This window comes from Lontra canadensis, unplaced genomic scaffold (genome assembly GCF_010015895.1).
Source record: "Lontra canadensis isolate GAN:19392208 unplaced genomic scaffold, GSC_riverotter_1.0 scaffold98, whole genome shotgun sequence".
Lineage (NCBI taxonomy): Eukaryota > Metazoa > Chordata > Mammalia > Carnivora > Mustelidae > Lontra > Lontra canadensis.
Genome location: NW_022631092.1, coordinates 3,768,260 through 3,780,349, shown reverse-complemented (window position 1 = coordinate 3,780,349; position 12,090 = coordinate 3,768,260). Strand labels below are relative to the sequence as shown.

The 12,090-nt window shown below is 45.7% G+C and overlaps 1 protein-coding gene across 6 annotated transcripts in view; it reads right to left on the bottom strand.

The window, feature by feature from the left end:
- PCNX1 (pecanex 1) overlaps positions 1 to 4,181 on the bottom strand; it is a 152,425-nt gene extending 148,244 nt beyond the window's left edge. For all 6 annotated transcript variants that reach the window (XM_032837345.1, XM_032837348.1, XM_032837346.1 and 3 more), the window contains exon 1: positions 4,006 to 4,181. In XM_032837345.1, the coding sequence (XP_032693236.1) occupies positions 4,006 to 4,158 (153 nt within the window). In that variant the 5' untranslated portion in view covers positions 4,159 to 4,181. The remainder of the gene's footprint in view (positions 1 to 4,005) is intronic.
- Between the last annotated feature and the right edge of the window lie 7,909 nt (positions 4,182 to 12,090).

Genomic DNA, 12,090 nt, shown 5'->3' with positions numbered 1-12,090 from the left:
TCAACGGTAGGCTGTTAGTAGCCAAGTTTTAGGGGGTGGAGGGAGTCAAAAGTTACACGTGGATTTTCAACTGAGTGGGGGTTGGTGCCCTTAACCCTCATGTTGTTCAAGGGCCAACTGTACAGCAAGAGAAAATGGGGTGAGTGCCTTGAGAGAAAAAGAAGGGGCAGTGAAAGTAAGAAGGAAAAATTACTTCTCCGTTTTCACTACTTAAATGATTTATAATTGCAGAAACTATAAATTCTACCTTTCAAAGTATCCAAAAAAGCTAATAATAGCAAAAGTGTTTTACTTCTATACAAAAAGCCCTGAGACTCTACCTAATTTAACACACTACATCTTCATAGACTTTGGGTCTTTCATTTGAAAAAACAAACAGGGGTACCTGGGTGGCTCAAGTTGGTTGGGTACCTCCCTTCGGCTCAGGTCCTGGGCTCCTGGGATCATGTCCCAAGTAGGGCTCCCTGCTCAGCAGGAGGCCTGCTTCTCCCTTTCCCTCTTCGCTGCCCTACCCCAGCCCCCGGGGTTTGTGCTCTCTCACGCATATGCTGGCACTCTCTCTCTCTCAAATAAAGTCTTTAAAAATAAAAAATAATTAAAAATTAAAAAACAAAAAAACAAAAACTACCTAGACAGTGGCTATACAATGGCCAAATGTACAAATACAATATACAAAGCTATACAATGGCTACAAAAGCCCTTATAAATCCCAGCTCTTTATCTGCCTGACCTCTGGGGCTGACTGACCTCAGGTGTCCTCATCAGTAAAATGAGAACACAGCGTTTGGGATAAAGAACCTAGTCACTTTATAGGCACTATCCTTGATAATTATTATTGGAAGAACATACAAATAATTATCTGTAACTGTCAGATTTTATTTTTACATGGAATGCTGGATTTCACTTCAAGTGTATACTTTCAACCATCTGCCTTAATACAGCAGAACTAGTAATGTTTCTGAAAATGTTGACAAATCAGGATACCTGGGTGGCTTAGTCGGTTAAGCCTCTGCCTTGGGCCCAGGTCATGAACCAGGTCCTGGGATCAAGCTCCATGTCCAGCTCCCTGCTCTGGAGGAAGTTTGCTTCTCAGTCTGTCCCTCCCCCTGCCTCACATGCGCACTCTCGCTCTCTGATGAAAAATAAAATCTCAGATGAATAAATAAAATAAATGAAAATGTTGACAAATCACCTTTGCTGACTGCCCTGACTAGAATCAATCCTGACTATAAACTCAAGGTCACTCTGTACTTACCTTTTCACAACAGTTTTAATGCTTGTAAATTGTTCCTTACCCCCAAGCTAGATAGACTTCAAGTTCCTTGAAGGCAGCTGTGTCTTGTACACTTCTGATCATTCAATATCTGCGTGATTACTATGTGCCTGGCACTGATCTAGGTCCTGACAACACAGCAGTGCACAAAGTAAAGTCTCTGCCCTCCTCAAAGCTAATACTCCAATGAGATAGGAGATACTAACATGTATCAATTAGTGATGAGATATTGGAAAAAAATAAAAGGAGGGAAGGAAGGCTAGAAAATACTGTAGGAGTTGGAAGGTTGCTATGTTACATAGGGTTATCAGGGAGAGTTCATATATAACTGAATTCTGAGTAAGTGGAGCAAGTCACACAGATATCTGGATGGTAGGAGTCATGGTGGGTTGGGGGGAGACAAGCCCAAAAGCCCTGAGGCAGGAACATTAGTTATTATGTGGGAAAAATTCTAAGAAGGCAAAGGGGTGAGGCATAATAGAGACACATGGGAGCGCAGGCTCTGAGAGCAGAAGAGTGCCATGATCAGATTCACGTTTTAAAGAATCACTCAGATTTCTGTAACAAGAAGAGAGAATAAAGAATAAAAGCAGTGAACCTCATTAAAACCCTGCAATAATTCAGGGGAGCCATAATGGTAGCCTGAACCAAGCGAGTGATGATGATGACGATTAACTGGGCTTGAGTTACATTTTGAAGAGAGAACCCACAAGATTTGATGAACCGGATGTGAAAAGAGAGAAAGATGAACCAAGGAGATATTTTAAAAGATTAGGAAAAGCAGACTTGCCATTAACAAGACAATAAAGTCAGTGAAGCAATTTTCCCACAATCCAGCAAACTGCCCAGCACGCAGTAGAGACTCAAATGCTTGTGAATTAAATTTAACTGAATAAACTCCCAAAATGAAAGGGTAAACTCAATGTATTGCTTTCTATTTGCTCTAATTTCCTTTAGTAATGTTTGCTAATTACACAAACTTAGCCGCTAACACTGTTCACGTGCTTACAAGGAAACACTATACAGCACACAGCAACACAGCAACTAATCCTCACATCTCAAGTACCAGTTTCAGTTTTAAATTTACAATTCTCCTGGATAGAAAAGAAATATGCTATGAAAGCTCTGTGACAGCCTGAGGATTCTTACACGCGAAGTAATTAACCTGTTCCTTAATGATGTCATATTCCTGGAAGGTAGAGCAGTGCAAACAGAACCCCCTAAGCCAGAATTAATTGAAAATTATAACACTTCATGATAAATTTTCAGAATGGGACAAGACTGAACAAGTCCCCTAAAAAAATAAGTCATCAGTCATCAGCATTTTTTAATCCTTTTTTTTTTTACCTCCCGCATAAGTCCCTTCAAAACAAGTTTAATGAAAAACTAAAATCTGCTTGAGAATGTGAAATTTCGCACATCTTCCCCCAAGCTGGCACTTTTCCTGCCAATCAGTGAAAAGGAGCTTCACTTAGGGAAGAACTGGGTATCCTCACTTTAGCACTTCTTAGGCGTACTCCCAGACTTTCTAATCCAGCACCCGTACTATATAGCTCCAGGAAGAGCCACAAAGTTAACAGACAGATACTAAAAGGAATTCTAAAATAAAAAGTTTTCACCCTGTCCTGCCTTCCGTTTACTTTAAAAACTTAACTGAACCTTAAAAGAAAATAAATAACTGAAGTTCAAGTATCATCTCTCTTCCACGAGTTTCCCTCATGCCCCACCCTAACCTAATGTGTTAAAAAAAAAAAAAATGCGCGTACAACTTCCAGCGAAAATACAGCGTAACAACCTAGATCATTCTGAGAAGCTGATCGCACTGAATTCAGCAACAGGCAGTACTTCCTTTTTCCTATCAGTAAACGGCCTTGAACGAATCCAAACAAATCTGAAATGCCAGCCAGATTCCCCGTATCTCCCCCGCTCCCTCCCTCCCCCCCAAAGCTGGCCTGGAAACACAGCAGCCAGTGACCACAGAGCTGAACCGAAAAGAACCAGTGGTAAGCAAAAACAATGATTTTGAGAGGCAGGGAGGTTCGGAGACGGGTTTTCCGCCACCATCTACTCTCAAGTCAGAGCCGGCCGCCCCACAATCACGTTCCCAACAGAGCCGCGCGCGCTCCCCTCCCGCTCCGAGGGCCCCCGCACGCGGGTTAGAGGCGAGGTGGAGAGGAAAGCGAACCGCCTCGGGTGAAGGGAGTGCCCAAGGGGTGCCCGGGCGCCCGGGGAACGGAGCGCAAATGAGCACGCGTGCCAAGGATGAATGCGGCGTCCCTCAGGAGCAGAGTGCTCAGCGCCTGCCACAAAACGTGGAGGGCAGGGAGCCCTAATTGGGCTTTCCTCCCGGGGGGACAGGCTGGAGGGGCTACAGGTTCAGGACCCCCCAAGGCCGGGCCCAGAAGGCTACTATTTCCCCGTAAAAGGGTGGGGCACACGGGAGAGCCAGGTGGGGGCTGCTGCTGCTGCTTCGTCCCTCCTGTCATCCCCGCCATAGGGGACACCCTAAAGAGGAGAGAGTGGGGACTCGGTGGGGGAGGGGAGCACCACAGCCGGTGGGGCAGCGGGCCCCAAGGGGGCGGCGGGCGCGCGCCGGGGAGAGGAGAGGGCGCGACCCCGGCCCGGAGCCCGGGAGGCGCGAGCACCCGCCGGACTCTGGAACGCCAGCGCTTCCCGGTCCCCGACGAGGGGAAGCGGGAAGGGGCCACCCTCCTCCCCGCCCCCACACTCACCATGTAGAGGGTGAAGGGCAGGCCGAGCAGAAAGAGCCACAGGTAGAGGTGCAGCGCGTTCACGAAGGTGGCCTGGTGCGGGTCGTAGTACCAGCCCCCGCTGAGCGCGGCCCACACCCCCTGCCGGAGGATCTGCAGCGTCTGCGACCCCATCCCCACCCGGCGCCGCCGCCGCCGCCGCCGCCGCCGTCCCCGCCCCGGCCCCAGCTCGGCCTCGGTCGCTGGAGCCCGCAGCTGCCCCGTCTATCCCCCTCCGGAGCTCCGGGAGAGCGGGCCGGCGCTCCGGCGGTCGCTAGGGCTGCTGCAGGAGGAGGAGGAGGCAGCTAACGAGGAGGAGGAGGAGGAGACCGAGGAGGCGGCGAGCGGCGGGGCGGAGGAGAGCGGAGAAGAGGAGGAGACCAGCCTCCACAGCGTCGCCGCCATCTTGTCTCCTAACACCCGGAGCCAGAGCCAGGCCCCCGCGCCCGCGGCCCGCCAGCGCCGCCGCCGTCGCCGCGACCCCCGCCGGCCACCAGCCTCGGACCCGGCGGACAGGGAGGCCCGGCGCCCGGGAGGGACCCGGAGCAAGCCGCGCCCCCTCCAGCCCCTCCTCTCCTCTCCCTCCGCCCCCCGGGCCGGCTCCCCGCGGGTGCGCGCAGCACCTCGGCCACCGCGGGCGCCTCCTGCCGGCGCCCGGGAGAAGCGCGCGCGGACGCGGACGCGGACGGGGCCCCGGGGGCGGGCTCTGGGACACCCCTTTCTGCGCGGGGAGAACCACCCTGCCAGGTGCGTTGACCGGTACCCAACGCGAGTCTTCACTCTCCCAAACCCAGTCTCTAGAACCTCGTCAGCATCCTGGCTGACGTTTTATGATGTTTATGGAACACCTGGGAACAGGGAGGCTACTATCTGCGATGCTTATTAAAGGCCCGGGAGAATTCTATACAGCTGGTGACTAATGAAAAGTCACAAATGCGCCCAATGTGAGCAAGAACTGTGTTGGCCCTTGGCGCGAGCTGGAGGCCCTCGGGTGAGAAAAATAGCCACGCCAGGGTTGGAAGGATTTACTACTTCCAAAGGCAGATAAATTAATAGAAATTTCAAGCGAGGGAACAGGTTGGGGTAGACAGATTTATCACTCTACACGGTGATTTTATGTTTTAACGTGCCGTAACATAGCCATTTTTATAAGTGGACCAATCTAAACAGCGTTGAAAGATTAACTGTGACTCCACCCCAAGTCACGATAGGGTCTCGCAGTTCTCTATTTTACTGCCGTACACTGGGAATCATTTCTGGCTCTTTGTAATGTTTATAAGGCATGTTGATCTCATTGAATGAATTTTTTCCCTCCAAGTTTGAGTTTATTATAGCAATAAAAGTATTCGATATTCCTGGATTAAAACTGCTATAATTAATGAAAAAGCAAGAAAGCCAAAAAACTCGTGCTGTTTTTTTTTTAAAGATTTTATTTATTTATTTGACAGAGAGAGATCACAAGTAGATGGAGAGGCAGGCAGAGAGAGAGAGAGAGAGAGAGGGCAGCAGGCTCCCTGCTGAGCAGAGAGCCCGATGCGGGACTCGATCCCAGGACCCTGACATCATGACCTCAGCTGAAGGCAGCGGCTTAACCCACTGAGCCACCCAGGCGCCCAACTCGTGCTGTTTTAAGAAGAGTATTGAAAAACCATTGTAATACCTCCTGGTGCCATCCCACTCTAGAGTTCAAACATTTTCCTACCCATTTCATTTGACCTGCACAACGCTCAGGTCGCGGCAGCATAGAGGCTATTACTTCATGGGTGAGGAAGCCGAAGTGCAAAGAAAGTTAAGTGCCCACGTTCTCCTACGTAATCGTGGTTGAGAAGACCTCTGAAGCCATCAGTCGTTCTAACTGCACCGACTGGAATTAGAAGTTTATTTCTCGGCACCCTCCACCTTATCCGTTCAGACAAGAATTTGGAACTGATCAACACTGCCCCGCAGCTTTTGGTTACCTGTGGCCCGTTTAAACGTTATGACCAATCATTCTCCAAGTGTAATCCCAGGAGCAATTGTGTCAACATCGTCTGAGAACTCTGTCAGAAATGCAAATTCTCAGGCAACACTCCAGAGAAACTCTGGGTGTGGGACCCAGCAATCTGTTTTAACAAGCCCTTCAAAATATTCCAGTGTGCCGGAAAGGTTGAAACTACCATTGTAGGACACTATCCCCCCAGTCTTGATTACTTTATTTCCTTATAACCACAAAGCCATCAAGTTTCGAGCACCTTCACATTGTGAGACACGAATGAACACTGGCCAAAATATACTTTAAAATATGAGTATGTCTGAAAGCTTAAATAAGGCAATTTTACAATTGAAATAAAGGCCTTGAGCCTTGGTCTTAAATACAAAGTATTGTCAAGTGTTCATTTGTTTCTCCTAGAAGAGACAGGAAAGCTCTCTGAGCCGGTTTTGGAAGTGATCCCAAGCTCTTCCAACACAAACAAAGATGTAAACAAGGATAAAATTCCAATACCACTTCAGTTTCCACACCAGCAAATATCTGCTTTAGTTTAATGTAAAAGGATTAACTGTAATAAGGGTGAGGTAGATTGGAAGAAGTGGAGATCAGACCTAGATACATCATGGAATTGGAGGCAGACCCAGCTGGCATGATGAGCAAGCAGCCAGAAGACAGGATCTGGAGGGTGTGGAATAATGGGCTGTAGCCAGGAAGGCAGCCAGCAGGAGGCTGGTTCAACACAGAGAAGGCAAGTGTTGTAAGTCAGTGGGCAGCTGGAACACAACCTTGGGCAGTCCAGCAACAGACAAAAATTGGGAAATCATGGCAAGAATTAAGAAAATGTGCTGCTTATAGCAAAGCCCCAGCTTCAGTGCTTTCTTCCAGGTCTGGATTCCTCTCCCTATAAAGGACTAATGAAAGAATCCAGGTCCTTGAGATAATGTGCTGAGCAAGTTTGCAGGGCAAGGACTTGGGTTCAGGGCTACAAGACAAGTATCCAAAGGCCAGATTTGACAGACAGAGGGAGACTTAGAAGCAAAGAAAGAGCTTAATGCCTAGAACTGAGACCAAATTTCACATTGAAGGCAGTTGCCTTGTGTTGAGTTCCCAGAGATTTAATACAGAACTCGAAGTCCCTTCTATTATGGGTTGGGAGAGATCCAGGAGCCTAGAGATGAGAGTCCAGTGACACCGGCCACTGAATAAAGGAGGTCAGCAGAATAAGCAGGCCCAGAAGGTAAAAAAGGCAGCTATAGACTACATTTTTCAGCTCTGGACTGGTAAATGCATTTTTTAAAAAATGCTAATTAACTTAGTTAGCAATTGAAAGAATTCAACAAAATGGAGGAACTTTTTGAAAGATTGTCTTTGGAGTGGGGGTCACAGGGGAGAACCCTATAATTCTTTTTATCTGTATCTTTCAAAATGTTTATGAATGCTGCCACAATAAGATTTCTATTATATGGACAGGAAGGCAAAGCACAGAGAGGTTAAATGGTTTGCCCAAGGTAAAATAGCTCAAAATGTAAGAGCAGTGTAAAAACTAAGGAATCTAATTTGCTAAGTGTTAGTCCTCTGAGCCCTGCATAAAAGCTATTAATAATGTCACACTTAGCATGTCAAAGTTAGCAGCAATGACATACTACCAAACCACCACCTGACATTTGCTCATCTTTCAGCTAATTCTATTAAAATTATACTTCCTGACTACTTCATGGGCCCTTTGAGGACTGGGAATGCTCTGAGAGCAAGTACTCCCCTCATGCCTGAAAGGAACAAAGCTGAATGTTCAAAGCCTTCCTTTAAAAAAAAGAGAGAGAGAGAAAGAGAGAGATTGATTGATTTGAAAGAGAGAGTGAGAGGAAAGGAAGAGAGCATGGGGGGGGCAAAGAGAGGGAGAAGCAGACTCCCCGCTGAGCTGGGATCATGACCTGAGCCTAAGGCAGATGCTCAACCAACAGAGGCACCCAGGTGCCCCTGTGCAAAGCTTTCTAATAACCCCCAACCCTGCCCCCCTTGGAGCAAAGGTGAACAAACTGCAGCCCTGGTCAGTTTATACAGCAACAATTATGTACTTTGGACGGTACAGCCCACATGTCCTGCCAACAACCTAAATGTAGCAGGTACCCATGTTTTTTTGTGTTTTTTTTTTTTCCCCCCCTCAATCCAAACCAGCCCTTCTTATTTATTTCTCTTAGTGAAACCACTATTTTCCATCTAGCTCAGACTTTAAAGTTCCTATACCCTCCCGCCTTGGTCTAGTCACTTGTAGCCTTTGTCCTGCAAAATCTTGCCTTTGGTGGGGATTGGTGGATTCTTCATCCAAAAACCATTCTACATTCCACCAACAAATTAATCCCCCTAATCCACTTTTTCTGTGCCCCTCCTTTTCTCAGAAGCTTTCCACTCCCTTCTGGTGCCTGTAATCGGAATCACTCTATCTTCTCTAACTTAACTCCCACTACTCCCAAGTATAAACCATTTTGACTGGGAAATAAATATCAGCATACCCACTTATTTAATTTTATTTATTTACCAGCCCATCCACTTATTAATCTCTGCCTCTATGCTCCTACTGACACCATTTGCCTTATCTAGAAAAACTTACTCCTTCATCTGCCTACTAAAATCTGTTACAAATATTTCAAATCCATTCATCTATTTCCTGAATGGCCTAAAGCACTCATATGTTCCATTCATTTAGCACTTAAATGTGTGCTACTTTGTATCCCTCCAACCCAACTGCACATTCCTTGAAGGCAAGGCACTTCTCAGCCTGCTCCACAATGCCTAGCAGAAGGCTGTTCAGGTCAACCGACACTCAGTCCATGTAAGTTGAAAAAATAAAGCATTACAGAAAGCAGCGACTTTTCAATTAAAGATTTTATCTGTTGAAGACTTGGTAAGTCTTCGACATTCGAAAACATTATCAGCTTGGAAGAAATATAGAATAGAGATGAGGAGCATTTGGAAGAGAAGGGAAGTGCCCTAGAGTCCTTCCCTTATTCTCTTTTTGGTTATTTGCTATTTACCACTTTCTATCCCATCAGAAAAGTAAATGTCGAAGCGGGGAAGGGGAGCTTCCCAAATCTTACATTATATAATTATAAAATACCAATATCTGGATATGGAGCTAAATAAGCTCATTCTTTTGGGAAATCTCAGTTCAATCTACTGTTTTGTTTTGTTTTACTTTTTTTTTAAGTTTTTATTTATTCATTTACTTAAGTAAAATCTCTACGCCCAACATGGGGCTCGAACTCACCACCCTGAGATCAAGAGTTGCAGGATCTTCGGTCTGAGCCAGCCAGGTGCTCCCCTATTATGGTTCCAAATGCCAATTCTACATGAGGACTACTTTAGAAAATGTTTTAACTGACAGTAAGTAGTTCAGTAATTCTTGCTATGGTTTTAGGTCATCTTAAGGGTATCTTCTGTTATATCTCAAAATCCCAATTCACTTTTCTTAAACTCACGCCCAAAACTTTTGGGACAGGGCAGTGAAAGGAAAGGGGAAGTGTATAAGATATTGTAAAACTCCCCAAATGCTGGGAATCCCTGAATTAGAAACAGTATGCACGTGTATTACTTCCCATCTTTTCCCATGAAAGGATTCTTCTATGTCAGTGGATGGCTGATGTGTTTAGTTGTACCATATTAAAGAACTGGCTTACCTTTCTGTTTCAGCCAAGGCAACATAATTCTGGCAGGACCTGTTGGGCCAACTGATCCAGCTGGGGGATTCTGTGAGGAGCTCCCCTGGTTAGTAACTTCTGGTGTCCTCTAGAGCACCTGCCTGTCCTCTAGAGCATAGCAGAAATGAGAGTTGTCGCCTCTGGAAGCAAGATGTCTGGTCCTAGAAAGGAGCACCAAGAACATTCCTTGATGGGAAGTGGTGTCTGGAAGTAGAATATCATGAGGTGTGGAATCAACCAGTGTTTCCGTCCAGAGGCTTTTTTGTTTGTTTTTAACTTTATTTATTTAGCAAAAAGAGAGAGAGGGAGGGGGGGGAGAGCAAGCACAAGCATGGGGGATGGCAGTCAGGAGAGAGCAGGCTCCCCGCTCAGAAGGGAGCCCGATGCTGGGCTCGATCCCAGGACACTGGGATCATGACCTGAGCTGAAGGCAGACACTTAATGACTGAGCTACCCAGATGCCCCTAAGAGTTTTTTTACTTTCTAAGTCTGTTGTAGTCCCAACTCAAGAAATCCAAGCAGAATTGAAGAATCCTGGGGAATTCTATGTTGTGGACTCATTGCATTTAGTTTGGATTGCTTCATTCATTCATTCATTCATTCATTCATTCATTTAAGGGGGCCCCCTGCCCAATGTGGGGCTTGAACTCATGACCCTGAGATCAAGAGTCACATGCTCTACCAACTGAGCCAGCCAGATGCCCCTCAACTGCTTTTTCTAATGGCAAAGATAAACAGTGATGTAATAAAAAGATCTTTCCCTTGGAGATTTTTTACAGCTTTCTTTATGGAAAACTTGACAGATTGTGAGACTGTGTTTCTTAGGAATTGTGTTTGTTCCTTTGATTTGGTTTTTATTTTTATTTTTGTTTTTGCTTTGCCTATTGCACCGGGACTCAGCAGCTGTTAATATACATAACCATTTCCTAACTATGCACAAATAGTATACTTTGTATATATGTCCCAGGGCAGTGATATCTTCAGGATAAAATCTCCCAAATAAATCAATAGAGATCATGACGCAAAGTTAAAGCTCCCAGTCCGTCCAGTTTTCTCCCTCTCCTTCTCAGTATTTCCATCTTTGAAACTCATTATGCTCTCACATCCTGTGACAAGTGTTTTTCAATGTGTAGCCCATGAATTCCCCGCCCCCCCATCACAATCTATTAAGAATGTAGAACTCCAAATTCTGGCACATCTATACACAGGGTACTGGAAAACTCCTCCAGTGTTGGCAATCCCTGAAATAGAGAATCAATATAAGCATCTTTTGTCTTCCATCTTTCGCTATTAAAAGATGGAATTCCAAGCAGCCAATAGAACACTGAAGAAACCTTTTTTTTTAATGTTTATTTATTTAAATAATCTCTACACCTGTATGGGACTCGAACCCACAGCTAAAAGATAAGTCACACGCTCCACCAACTGAGCCAGCCAAGCACCCCTATACTGACTGAGCTTTCAACAGCTGATATGGATTGATCTTTAAGATATATGACTAAGTGTGTGTGGGGGGGGAGCGTAGGACGGTATGTATAATATGCTGTTGTTTGCATAAAGAAAAAAGGCATATTTTGTATGGAATTAAGTATTGAACGTCCCTAACAGAACATCTGAGACAATGGCAGCAGGAGTTGCCACAGGGGTGAGAGAAAGATTTACTTTTTGTTGTGTATCTTTTGTACTTTATGAGTTTTATGTCACGTTTATGTTACCCAATTTTAAAAAGGTAATTAATAAGCTGGAAAATAATGCAGATCCCTAGGTTCTGCTTAAGTCTTAGTAAATTGAAATCTCTCACACGGGGCCAAGAGATCTACATTTTAAAGCACCCTATTCTGTAAACCAGGATTGAGAACCACTGTCCCCAACCTTTCTTTTTTTTTTTTTTAATTCCTTCTTTTCTTTCTCTTGACCCCTCTACCACCACCACCTCTCCTGTCCTCACTTCCTCATCCAATGTAGGTCTCAGGGTTTCACAATTCGATCATTCCAAGACCAGTGCTTTTTTCCCTCCTTCCCCTCCCCTCCTTGCCATCCACTAAAACCACAAATCAGGATGGATCTGCCTTTTCGACCTTCAGCACACAGGTTAACTTCCCAGGTTCTAATCTCAGCTGTGACCTGGATTCTCCCTGACAATTCTTTGGTTCTTACTCAGTAACTCGTAATTTCTTTTAAAAGGTCACCAATGTTCTCAAAACACATATACTCCTCTAGGTCCCATAGCACAAAGAAAATAGAGGATATCAGACTGGCATCTCTCAATTCCCTGCCTTCCTACTTCTATATCTACGCACGCATCCATCCTTTCTTCTCTCTGTCTTTTTCTTTTCTACCTGCAGTCTCTGGACCCTTCTCCTGTAATCTCTGAACCATACGCAATCTGTTAACCTTGGCTCC